General features: G+C 38.0%; 1 protein-coding gene and 1 long non-coding RNA gene across 4 annotated transcripts; one reads left to right on the forward strand and one right to left on the reverse strand.

Moving 5' to 3' along the window:
- Positions 1-2824: 2824 nt before the first annotated feature.
- On the forward strand, positions 2825-9190 carry LOC146377124 (G2/M phase-specific E3 ubiquitin-protein ligase-like). Of its 2 annotated transcripts, none has more exons than XM_084944356.1 (14): positions 2825-2900; positions 3838-3964; positions 4304-4404; positions 4496-4804; positions 4905-4987; positions 5162-5205; positions 5361-5394; positions 5510-5571; positions 5884-5967; positions 6352-6668; positions 6740-6921; positions 7137-7309; positions 7586-7800; positions 7917-9190. In XM_084944356.1, exons 4-14 carry the CDS (start codon positions 4639-4641, stop codon positions 8150-8152), a joined length of 1596 nt encoding a protein of 531 aa, XP_084800482.1. In that variant the 5' UTR covers positions 2825-2900; positions 3838-3964; positions 4304-4404; positions 4496-4638; the 3' UTR covers positions 8153-9190. The 2 variants fall into 2 exon arrangements, with proteins under 2 accessions (XP_084800482.1, XP_084800483.1); XM_084944357.1 differs by having other exon boundaries at positions 6352-6563.
- LOC146377125 (uncharacterized) lies at positions 8974-13125 on the reverse strand. 2 transcript variants are annotated; one of them, XR_014801680.1, is made up of 5 exons: positions 12556-13125; positions 12243-12348; positions 10900-11629; positions 9689-9907; positions 8974-9079 (listed from the first exon to the last, which is right to left on the reverse strand). It is a non-coding gene; the product is annotated as an uncharacterized LOC146377125 (long non-coding RNA). The 2 variants fall into 2 exon arrangements; XR_014801679.1 differs by lacking the exon at positions 12556-13125 and having other exon boundaries at positions 12243-12549.
- Between the last annotated feature and the right edge of the window lie 472 nt (positions 13126-13597).

Here is a 13597-nt window from a genome sequence, read left to right on the forward strand (position 1 = left end):
TATGATTGTTGGGTTTTTCTCTGTATCTATGAAGCGCCTTGAGGCGACTTTTGTTGTGATTTGGCGCTATATAAATAAAATTGAATTGAAAATTGAATTGAATTTTGGCTCTTTTTTTGCCATTTCCAGGCTTGTACTTTTGCGAACTCCTCCTTGGGATTTGATTGGATAAGCTTCATATTTGGTCAGTGTCAACTACACACCTGGGCCATATTAAATTGTGGAACTTTTGAGTTTTAGGGATACGGTGTGGCCGTGGCGCCACGGCGAATTTCGATGATTCGCCATGAAAATCTTATTGCCTCTCATTCCGTCATACATTGTCTGATCTGGACCGAAGTGCACACATATGATAAGGCTCCACCTCAGAACATATTTCAACTGCCATATTTGACACCAGTGACAGCGCCACCTAGTGGGAACAGGAAATTCATGTTTTACACTTTGGGGTGCAGTATAGTGATGGGTAACCTGTGCAGCCTCAAATTTCTCCAGGAAAGCCTTAAGGAGTTGGTCTTGGGTTACAGTGAAAAGTGTGAGTTTTCGCGAAACGGTGTGACCCCAGCAGCATGGCGAACATTGATGTCTCGCCATGAAGAAACAAATTAGTGTAACTAAAAGAAATCCAGTCTGATCTGTACGAGACTTTACAGGCATGTCATACCTGCCCTGAACAGATTGATATGCCCATTGTCAGGAATACGCAGAGCGCCACCTAGTGGGAACAGGAAATGTCATGTCGTTCACTTTGATATACTGATTTTCACAGGTTCATCAGGTCCACCTCAAAAGCAGTCAATATTAAAATCAGTCCCTGATGATGCTTCAGTGAGAAAATTGTGAGTTTAAACTGAATGGTGCACCCTGGTGGCAAGGCGGTTCACCATGAAAGATGAAGTGGCTGTTGAGGGACTTGGAAAGTTTAAAAACTCGTGAAATTTGGCCCACACCTCCAATGTGTTGAATAATGGTGTGCGATACTACATATTTTGGTATCAATCCGATACCAAGTAAATACGGGCCAGTATTGCCGATACCAATACTTTTCAATAAATAAGGTGGATGCCTCATTGAATTGCTAAATCACAATTAATTTTCATGACCTTAAGTGTTTTTTGTGATTTTTCCTTTTGTATTATTAATTACTTAAAACCCAGGACATAATTAGGAGAAATAATTTATTTAGAATTAAATAAAAAATGCTTTATTATAGTGGCGGGCCTGGTCTGCGATGCTGCTGCAGATGAGATGGACTCACCTTCACTGCATCTACAATCATGCCTCATCGGCTTAAAACCTGTGCGCTGCTTGTGCTGTTGTTGTTTTTGGTGTTGATGTGTACAGCAGGCAGCAGGATGGCTGCAGCCGTTGAATGTAGGCTACTGTTACAGCAACCAGGTGATCACTGTAAGGGTGAACAGTGCGCAGCTCGCGGTGAGCCGGAGGCTGGCGCGCCAGCGGGACCTGACAAGCTGGAGATGGAGGTCGAGGTGCGCGAGGTGCACGGGGGTCCTGCCTGAGGGCGGCATGCTGTCTGCCCAGCTGCCTCTGAGCCCCGGCTCACTTCCTGCTGCGCCGCTGCTTGCCATATGGGTGGCCATCAGGCCAGCTCCCGGGCTTCCGCTGGAGGCGCGGGCGACCGCCAGAGTGGACACTTCCCCGTCACTGGGCTGGGGCATGGGGCGTCGATTCCCTCGGCTGCTCGCGGGCATGTGGCAGGGCGTGTTCTGCAATGCCGCTGCAGGTTTGGTGGTGGTGATGTGTACGGCTGCCAGCGGGAGAGCTGCAGCCGTTGAATGTACTGTTACAGCAACCGTGTGATTATTGTAAGAATAAATGATGCGGCGAAGCATGAAAATGCCATCGGGTCTTTTTTTTTTTTTAAATCTTAAGTGCACGCAAACCAGTAAACAAATTAAAACAAATACTGTTGATAAACTATAATATAAAAATTACAATTAAAATTCTCAACAACAAAAACAATTGGTAAAAATATAATTAATATGTAAACAACTTAATAACCCCCAAAGTGTCTAAGTCACGTGACGTGTCAGCGCAACACCGAAACATAAGAGGAGGGGGGGCAGCAAAGTGTGCCTGCTCTCCGCTGACACAGGAGCGGTGAGTCCAGCGACATGACTGTTTCGTTTTTGCCGAAAGCACAGCATAGCAAACAAGCAGAACACAAAATAAAGAATCGATCTAACCAGGCTAGTATCGATCCGATCCCGACTTGGGATCGATACTATCGATATTTGGATCGATCCGCCCACCACTAGTGTTGAAGGTTTTCTTGTTATGTGATCATTTCCATGGAATATTGTAAAATGGCTCCACAGCGCCCCCAACAAAATTTCAAAACATCAGCCCCTGCTCTGTGTTTCATCTAGGAGTCTGAAACCTGGTAAGCTTATGTAAGATATCAAGATGTACAAAAAAGTCTCTTGGAGCAATATTCCAAAACCAACAGGAAGTCATCCATTTTGAATTGAACATGTAATTTTGGCTTCATTTTCCCCTCTTTTCAGGCCTCGTTATTACGGTGGCCCTGAGAGGCCTAACGGACTGCAACTTCAGAAAACACTTGCAAAAAGAAAAATGCTGCAAAAAGGAAAACGCTGCAAAAAGAAAGACGCTGCACTGCAACTTCAAGAAAAACGCTGCACTGCAAAAAGAAAAACGCTACAAAAAGAAAGACGCTGCACTGCAACTTCAAGAAAGACGCTGCAAAAAGAAAAATGCTGCAAAAAGAAAAGCGCTGCAAAAGCACAACGGAAATAGGAAAAAAGGCAATGGAAATGTTCCCGGGGAGACAATAACCCGACGGACCAGTTGCACGAACCAAAACATGCTAACCAGTGCGCTAGGACTGGGACACACTTCAAAGAAGTGGAGGAGAGGTAAATGTGTTGTAATCTCATGATTCTAATAATACTACAGATATGTTTGCAGTGTTTGGGAGTAACGAAATACATGTAACACTGTCACGTATTTAAAATACAAAATATGAGTAACTGTATTCCGTTACAGTTACTGTGTAAATAGGTGGTATTCAGAATACAGTTTTTTTGTTGAAATAAATAGATTACACATCATTATTTTCCTATTTCGTATGTTAGGCTATGCCCTCTCTATTTTTTGTTAATTCCACTCTGGTGGAAACCCAAACAAAACAAGCATTAAGAGGCTCTAATGCCTGTGTCTCAGTTTCGCGGCCCATGCCACCTCTACTTGCGGCAGTATAATGACATGACAAAATATTTTCAATAATTATTGTTCAAAAAATTATTTAATATGAAGGCAATAGGCAGAGTATTACAGGCATAGCGATAAAGGATGTGCCCTCATGTAGTCCGTGCTGCAGGGAGAATGGACTGCCATACACGTTAAGTTTCTGTGAGCCAGGGAGTGAGAAAAAGGAAAGTGGAAAAGTATGAGTTCTCACCTATTTGAAAAGGGAGATGGAAGCATGTAAATATAATAATAACCACTGCAGCCAAAAACAGTGCCTGACGAGTCCAGATGTAAGTACACTGTTTAGACTCGACTGTACAATGTGTTTGTGTTTTCCTCCCAAACAATAAGTTCGGTTGGAGCAGCCTTTCAACGCCTCTCTCTGTCTCTCGCTAGCAAAGTTGACCAACACTGTAAAGCTAGTTCCAGGTGCGAGCCAGACACTGAACCCCACGTATTAGCCAAAGGTCCCTTTATAACAGTTCGGAGCTGCGGATATATATATATATATATATATATATATATATATATATATATATATATATATATATTTGACTGTTTTGTAAAATAAATTGCTAAAATCATACAACTCATGTTTTTCAGGTTAAGATGTATTGTCCATTCTGTGGATTCCAGTTTGAGAACTTGACAAAATTTTGCTGTTCCTGTGGAAAAGACATAAGTTTTGTACCAGCTAAAGATGCTTCCACAGAACAAGAACACTCAAGAGGTAATTTTTTCTGAACTTCCTGCTATTGTAACTCGTTCTATATGGAAAAAAGTTAAAAGGGCAAGATTTGTTCAGGTGTTTGTAATTTACAGATAGTGTCATAAATGGAAAAAAAAAAAGAAAACTATAGACATCAGGTGTCATGTGACTAATAAATCTGCATTTCTGAAAGCAAAGACATTTTTCTGCTGGATGTGACTGTGGGGAAGAGGTAGATTTTTTTGTGCATTATGTTCATATGTTTTTTGAATAATGACTTTTTCATGTTTGCTTTTGAATTATAAACAACGATAGACCAATAAAGAGTCTCTCTGTCTTTCACCCTTTTTTCCTGTTCAGCCAAGACAGTTGTTCAGCAGTTCTTCAAGTACCGTGAAGGTAAAGAGGCAGAAAGGAGGATGTTCTCAAAATCCAAAAAGAAATCAAAGAAAACAGTGAAGGTATAAATACAAAGTTTTTTAAATGTTAATCTGTTGTCTGACAACACTTTTCTAATATGTGACCACTTTTTTTTCCTAAAATGTAATCTAGATTTCTGTTGGGATCATGAACAAAAAGAGGACTGGCATGAGACCCATAAGAGGGAAATCACTACCATTACATGTTGACCCAAGCTGGTCATCTGAGAGGCTGTTGGGTGCTGCCATTAAAAAATTTAAAGCTTTCAACAAGATATGAAAGATGTAGAATACATCCTGCTCTACCCTGATGGCTCTCAAATAAAAAATATTCCAGGAACTGACACACCCTTTACGATTGAACTCTACAAAGAGGCCGTTGGCAAGCCTTACCAAAGAATTACACTATTTGTCTGCACACTTGAGGACTTTTTGTCAGAATGTGAGTTAAATAGAATTGCCATTAATTCTTTTTTATACTCATATTGTTAAAGATTACTGTGTTGAAGATTTTAACCAAAGTATTTCATACGTTCCCACAGATGTTAGTGTTTCAGAAGTTGAGGAGGATGATGAAGTTATCGTTAGGGTACCACCCGTTACGTCACCCCTCTCTGACACAGTGGTATGTAAATCTCAAGGATTCGTTAGTTCGAGATGTTAGTGCTCTCAGTTCCGGCATAATGCATTCAATGTCTGGATATAAGACTAATATCATTCTATCGTTGTGTATATATAGTGGTAAGAATCTGAGCAGCCATAATCAACGAGTTTGGTGTTTGATGATTTTATCTGACAGCTTTGGTCAAGTCCAGAAAGCAGTACACCAGAGCCTATACGTCGGTAAGTTGGCTACCTTCTAGCACATTGATCTGGCCTCTGTGGCAGGTATATAAACATCTAATGTTCTTAACACTTTAAGGTTAGCATTTGATGGCCACAAAAGCATGTTATGTTTCATAATATTTTCTTTTTATCATTGGATCTATATTTTATAGGTCAACTTCAATATCCCAAACATCTGATGTGCAAGTACATAATACTCTTTTGTATAACAATGTTGCATATTTAATTGTTAAGTTTCATTTGCATGCCATTACATCTGCAGTTGTTATGGTATTGTGTTGTGTTTGTGTTTATGCTGAAGGTTCAGTGTGGTACAGAATCTCAAATGGCATCCACATCAGGAGAACATACTACAAGTTACAAGTTAGTCTTAAGTTATAAAATTACATGATTTCCCCTAGGGATCAATGAAGTATTATGATTCAGATTGTGATTCTAAAATTTAAAAAATATGAAATGATATATCTTGTAAATAATTATAAAGTAATAAGCTCAGTGAAACCGTTTTTTGTTGTTGTTGTTGTTTTTTAATTATAGAGGTTCTCTATCTAATCCATAACTTGAGCAAATTCAGTCACGGTGAAGTACTTCAGACCCAACCCAGCCAAATGTAGAGCCAGAATTACTATTACATAAAATGTATTTTAATCTTCTGTTTTTACTCTCCTTTGACAGTATCTACACCAATATCTATGCACCTGTCGTTATTGACAGCAGTTCTTCAGATGCTGAGGGAGAGGAGTTGCAAAAGGAAAACTGGTAACTTTCATATCTCGAGTAAGTACAATAAACCCATAGTGTGTGACTTGCAGTTAACCTATTTATCAAATATTTTTTTACTAAAAATAGTGCTGGGTACTGCTGCTATTTTTGATCCTAACTTTTTACAGGAGCAAACATAGCTTAACTTTTCCTGTGAAGTTATTCTGCTGATGATTGTATTCAGAAAAAAAAGATTCTTAAAATTATTTGGTTGCTGATGATTGATCTTCAGATTACTATTTTGCTTTTTAAAATTAATTAACAGAAAAAGGCCAATTGATAAAGCAAGAACAATTACTTAAAAGATATTAAACAAAAAAAAAATACATAAAGTGTAAATAGTGTAAATATTTTGTTGCTTTTCACTGACTCATTCTACAGTGACGAACCTGATGGATTGATGGCTGCAGATGTCATCTCAAATCTGGCTCTGAAGATCAACAAAACCTCCTGTAGCAGATTCAACATTAACCGAGCCAATGTCTGGGATGGTGCCTACCGAGGCTTCAGAAGGTCTTCATATAGTCCCAACTCTGGCATGATGGTGAAATTCTCTGATGATGTGGGGCTGGCTGAAGAGGCAATAGACACAGGTGGGCCTACTCGAGAATTTCTCACCCTTTTGATGGAAGCCATAAGGACGAGAAGAATATTCGAAGGAAAAGACTATGCCAAATATCTCACATTTCATAGTAAAGGTATCTATTTTTTTCACATTTTTTTCCATGGTCAAAATTACTTTATTATAATGAATTGTCTTTATCTTTAGCTGCAGATGAAAATGAATATTTCTACGTTGGAAGAATGATTGCAGTTTCCATTGTCCATGGTGGTCCAGGGCCATGTTGTTTATCTCCAAACTTCTTTATGTACCTTGTTGGAAAAGAAAAGACATTCGAGGCACCAATTGATGATATACCAGATGAAGAAATCAAGAAGGCTCTACTAGAGGTAAATTTGTGATGTTATGATTATGACAAACGCCAATAAATGCAAATTTTTAGTTTTAGTTATCCACTTAACATAATCTTGGTAACTAACTGATGCCTGAAATGATTACGGATTGTGTAATCCAAGACTGTGTTAAATTGCACATTAATAGACAGCATGCGAAGGATGTCACTTGTGCATGTGTATGTGTGTGTAATATATATTTTTCTCTTTAGATAAAGAATGCAACATCTCTAAGTGAGCTCCGAGTAATCTCAGAAAAACACTCAAGCATGCTCCAGACAGCAGGATGCTGTCGATTCATGAGGACACTGGAGGATAAGAAGAAGGTAGTAGCGGATTACATTCAGTGGTACTTCATCTACCGAAACCATCTTTCCATCCAAAGGTATAGAATTCAGACTATTATGTGCCCATTTTACAAAATCTTTTCAGAAGAATAAATTGTTACTTTTTTTTTATTCCCGTGAAATTTAAAGGACGGAAAAAACATATTCTAAATGCAAGACCTTTTTCAGGAGGACTTTTTTTTTGTAGCAGGATGAGTGTCTTAGCTAGATAAGAATGTTAGTTACTTTCTTAACACAGTAGTTTCCGATGTGAAGTTTTGCTTTCTTGCACAAATAACATTAAACATTTTATTAAAAATTAGACTGTTTTCTAGTTTCAGAAAGGGTCTAGCAACACTGGATTTTCTAAACGCCCTGGAACAGCATCCTTCACTCTTCTTCTCATTCATGTGCTACACTGAGACCAGACTGACAGCTGATCTTCTTGAGAACATCTTCCATGTGCAATTTGGTCCACCTGGCAGCTCTAGGCGTCAAGAGGAGACAAGAGTACTAAGCTACTGGCAAGACTATCTGCTTTCTGTAGAAGGTATTAAATTTGGTTGAAAATGTTGAAATGAGTACATTTATGTCAGCAAAGTGTAATGGCACCTTTTTCCTGTTTATTATCATTAGAAATAACTTTTATTCTCTTTACATTTTCAGAGAGAAATGGAAGTCTGTCTCTTGAAGACATCCTTATGTTTGCAACTGGACTGAGAGAAATTCCTCCTGCAGCAATTCAGCCAAAGCCACAACTTCTTTTCCAGACCACTTCACGCTTCCCTGTAGCAGATGTCTGTGCAAATACTATCAAAATCCCAGTGTTACACAGTTATGAGGACTTCCAAGAAGCCATGGATTATGGCATCCAGAACTCTCCTGGGTTTGGGCTTCCCTAAGGTCCAAGTCCTTTTGCTTTTAAGCCACATTTATGGTTTTAGCAAACATTTGAAGTTTGTGATTTTAAAATCTGAAAATTTTGTTTCTAATAATTTATAATAATTTCTGTAAATCACATAAAGTTTAATGCATCGCAGAAAGTTCAATCAGGTTTTGGAATTTCAAAAGCATAGTATCATAGTGGGACAATTGAACAAGTTAGACATATTTCACTGTGTTAAGAAATTGCCAATGTAACAAAATAAAACATTTCTGAAGTATTCTAATGTACTGAGACACGCTAGTATAATAACACAGGGAAAAAAATCTGATAAATTCAGTTAAAAGGCTTTATTTAATCAAACACTTCTGTGTTTGATTACATTTTTTTGTAAGATATGCAAGTTGTTCTTGGAGTTAAAAAAAAAGAAAAAGAAAAACCCACATAAATACAGGTCTCGCTGAATGCTTTTGTAAACCTTTGTTTGTAAAACAGATCTCCAAATTAATCAACGTGTTTGTTACAACACCTAATTAAAAGGAACAAGTTATTTTGTACAGTATGGTCTTTTGATTTCTTCAGGTAGAAAGCGTACACACTGAAAAGTTGACGGTAGTGAAACTATTTATATAAAAACTATGGTACTATTTTTTCAATACTCATTAAAGTTGGTTTGTGACAATTATTGTCAGTGGTAATTGTACCCACATCTAGCAGATGATTTTACATTGACTTCTAAAGTCCAGTCATAGTTTTGAGTGTTATATAATTTTCAACTGCAGTAGTCCAGTTGACTGGTCGAGGGAGCTCACTCTGTCTTTCCAAGCTTGTGAAATGAACCTGGAGATTGTCGTCCCCACATAGACTGTACTGAGCAGGTAGAATGTCATCAAACTGGTGCAGGATTTCTTGAGGCACTTGGAATCCACACTCTCTTCCACCATACCTTAGGTCAGTCAGAAAAATGAACAAATTCAGTCACTTCTCCATGTACTATCCTTCAAGGTTACAGCAAAAGCGCAAAGTCAATCTTATAATTAAAAGTCAGTTCTGGAAATTGTGATTTTAAAAAATCTTCATTATGCATATATCTACATTTGTCATTTTTAGCCAAGATGTGATCCAAAGTTAAAATATGATTGTCTAACTTTTTATTTTTTTTTTTGAAAAAAAATATAAAAATAAAATGTATGTGCATGAAGTCAGAGAACAGAACTAATGGCAAAACACAAGTGGCAGCTTTAATTTCTATTCAGCAAAAAGGTGAAAACAACAAACACTATTCAATTGCTAAAGTGTGTGTAATACCTGCTGTGAGTAACAGTTAGGGCAAATTGTTAAACCTAAATGACATACTGCTTACTTAACTCAAGTGGTTAGGTCAAGAAAGAAAAGAGTGCACATAAGGGATGGACTGTTCCTGAACCATTTTATAAATGAACAAAAGGTTTAATAACAGCAAGCTGGACAGGTATCTTGCACATACAATACACTATACTGAGGAAGAAAAATTTTAGTAAAACTATGAAATAAAATACATGGACTAAATACATACCTATGAGGCAGGTGATACATGGCTTCTGGTTTACCAGATGGACAACAAGATTGGCGCACAGGTCGGATGGTGTGAGTGTTCCAGAGATCTCTGTACTCGTCAAGCTCTTTTTGCAAGACATTGAGGAAGACATATCGTAGAAGGCATTTATGTTCATGACTGCCGTTGAAAAGATGCCTCTCCCTCAGGTCACTGAAGAGTTCAATCCAGAACTGAGTTCTAATGGTGGAATGACAAGGCATATAAAATTTAATAACACAAGTAATTCAATGTAATTGTCCTCTTTAAAAAAAAAAGTCGTAATCTTAAGAATATTGAAATGTGCGCAATTTCGTTCAAAGAAAAGCTTATTCACATGTTCTGAAGTGTTTCATCAATGCACTGCAGGAAAAAAAAAGCAACTTCACACAAATAACAAAATTTAACAAAATGATTAATCCTTCTGTTATTCCTGCATTTGGCGGTTGAACTTAAGAAAAGTTGTAATATACAGGTCTGTCCATATAAATGTACTATTTTGTTTCTACATGAGCACTGAAGCTGTTATCACTTGTTAGATAACACACAGAAATCCAAAAGCTAGTGAAAACATCAGTATTTTTTTTTTTGGCACACAAAGTCGAAGAAATGTCTGAAACGAATGACCTCCTCTAACAAATTTCTGTCATGTTGGATCAATGTTCTTATATTACTCATATTACAGTTCTCAAATTTGAAGAATCCCTTGTTCTTTTATTTATATGACTCCCTACAGGTAAACTATTTGATCTAGATGTTAGTTTGGTACTACGTAGGCACACAAATTTGAATAAATTTTACTCAATTTTAAATACATCAATCTTTACTGACGCCATTGCCTCTAGGATTTATAATAATTTATTAAAATGTTGAATGTCAGTTTGTTTGTTGTTTTTTATAGTTCCTTTTTAGGACTTTTGTGGAATGTCTGAGTAGGATTTTCTTTTTGAGTGTGTTGTTTTAATACAAACAAATGTCACTGGTATACCACACCATTTATTATATTTTTTGAAGCAGTTGTGCATCACATGAGAAAAATGTGTAGGTGACTATGTTTTTCTTTGTTTGTTTGTGACTGTAATTTAATATTTGAGTATAAAACCCCACCCACAAAAAAAAGTATATCGCTGACCACGAAACACCTTCAGAACCATTCAATTTTAGTTTCAGAATATATTTTAAAAGCCATGTACCTTTGCTTTCTGAACGAAGACCACCAACTTTCAATCCGTTGATTTGTAGTTGAGGTACCATACATATGACTGTGGGCTCCTGCAAGTTCATCTCCATGGTCTGATCTTAAAGCACAGTGAATGGCTGCCATTGTGCCATTTTCTGTGCCACAGTCTGTACGAAGGCATGCTGGAAGTTGACCAAACCGTGACAAGCACTCCATATAATATTTTGCAATGATACCTGGGTCATTATTTGAGCTGCCACAGCTGAGCCACATAACTTTCCTTGAAAATCCATCGACACATGCACTAATAGCAACACCAAAGGGCTTCAGCTTATCATAACCATCCACATGCCACACTTGATTTGGTCCTTCTGAAAAATATCCTCTTCGAACAAACCTGCGTTTACAGCGACGCTTAACACCATATGGATCTAGTCTTGAGAGTATGTGCATTACATCATTTCTTTTAACTTTCAGATTATACTTTTGTCGCAGTGTCTGACACATGGATCTGTAACCCAGAAGCTGACCTGAGCCTCTCAGTTCTTGTGTAACAGTGGAAATGACAATGTCAGTGGGAGTAAAGTCAGTCCTTCTAGTCATTCCAGCATCTTTTAGCCTCCTCTTTAATGTTCTCAGACTCGTACAAATATTATGCTTGTTTTCAAGAAAATCCAGGATCACTTCATATGTATGGCCCTCAGAGAAATACTTATTGATGATGTCTGTGACTGAGACTGGGCCTAAGGTTGAAGAGAAAACATGAAAAGATAATTACGACCACAGGAATCCACAAATGCACTTAATAAGTGTTTTTTTTTAAAAAAAAACCCACATCTGAAACAAGTCTCAATAAACATGACTCAAGTATTTAATCTTCTTGATGTGTGCTTAAATAAAGGCCAGCAAAAGCTCAAAGAACATGGACCAGGATTCAGGACTTATCACTCTCATTAAGACCTCTATGCTGACAACTCAAAATGAGCAAAATTAGAGAAGTTAGAAGAATTTCGTCACTGTGTACATATGTCCTATTAAGTCATAAACTAGTTTTTAAAATTATGCCGTAGAACCGGTGGCAGGCTTAAACCAGAATACAGTTCTTAGTACCTACCAGTTCATGCCTTTACGGTTTTTGGAATTCTGATTTATCTTTGCATACAGAGTCTTTAACAATACAAAAACCTTAGAATAAGGAAATGAATATAGTACTTTGGAATGGCACATGAATAATAATCCCCCCCCCCAAAAAAGTTAAACACGCACTACTGAAGCTACTGTGGTGTATATAAGTCATTATGAAGCAATTAAAAGGTGAGCAATAAATACTAGAACTTAGGAAAGTGAAGTGCTTACCATTCTCTATAAAAGGTGCTAAAACTTGAATGTTAGTTCCACAGGACCCACAAAAAACTCCAATTTGCCCCACTAGCTGGATTCCACAATATGGACAATACATTGCCTGATGAAGACACAATGCCAAATGAAAACCTGAACACATTAACTGCAATATTCCTTAATGACTTTGACTTATTAGTATTTGTTCTCGAGTTTAAAAAAGCTTCATTTCTAAGGCTACATTAAACATTATCTTTGTTAGAATTATCTTTGAATGTATATTCCAGATATCTGTAGTATTATTAGAATCATGAGATTACAACACATTTACCTCTCCTCCACTTCTTTGAAGTGTGTCCCAGTCCTGGCGCACTGGTTAGCATGTTTTGGTTCGTGCAACTGGTCCGTCGGGTTATTGTCTCCCCAGGAACATTTCCGTTGTCTTTTTTCCTATTTCCGTTGTGCTTTGTGTGCTTTTGCAGCGCTTTTCTTTTTGCAGCGTTTTTCTTTTTGCAGCGTTTTTCTTTTTGCAGTGCAGCGTCTTTCTTTTTGTAGCGTTTTTCTTTTTGCAGTACAGCGTTTTTCTTGAAGTTGCAGTGCAGCGTCTTTCTTTTTGCAGCATTTTTCTTTTTGCAAGTGTTTTCTGAAGTTGCAGTCCGTTTGGCCTCTCAGGGCCACCGTACCCCTCGTACTTTTGACGAACTCCTCAGAGGGATTTCATCAGAACGACGTGATCTCCAATGCATGGAATCTAAAGACCTCTGTGATGTTAAATTGCGAAGCTTTTTATGTTTAGGGAAACGGGATGGTCAGGGCGGCACCTGGAGTTTCAATCATTCGCCAAAAAGCAGTAATCTGCTGTCACTCAAAAACACAATGTCCAATCTCACCCAAACGACGCAGGCATGAGTCAAGAGTCAAGCTCAGAAATGTTTGATAAGCGATTTGTCAGTAATGGTTAGAGCGCCACCTAGTGGGATGACTATAATCATCATTGATTCAGATGAAATTTTACCTGGTGGTTCTACACATGAATTCCATCAATGTGATATCAGATCGAACATGCTGGGTGTAGGTGTTGGGCGTGGCTCGACGCAACGGGGTGCGATGGCCCTCATAACGCTGCTTGCAGCTTTAATCCTGGTATTGTAAACACTCATCTATCTGACTGTGACCACTTTCTTCATTTTGTTGCCTTTCTTTAGTCCCAGTGTTCTGGTATTTGAACTGCCGTCCTTCAGCAGTACAGTATGAAGGATTTACTATTTATGTCTGAAAGCATTAAGTAGGGTATAATCCAGATGGGGCTTAATGAGCTGGACCGAACCGATGTAAAAATAGCAAAATCCAACAGCAGCCAGCACAGTTAGCGG

Source organism: Perissodus microlepis, chromosome 11 (assembly GCF_051167445.1).
Source record: "Perissodus microlepis isolate ML-2025 ecotype Zambia chromosome 11, ASM5116744v1, whole genome shotgun sequence".
In the NCBI taxonomy this organism is placed as follows: Eukaryota; Metazoa; Chordata; class Actinopteri; order Cichliformes; family Cichlidae; genus Perissodus; species Perissodus microlepis.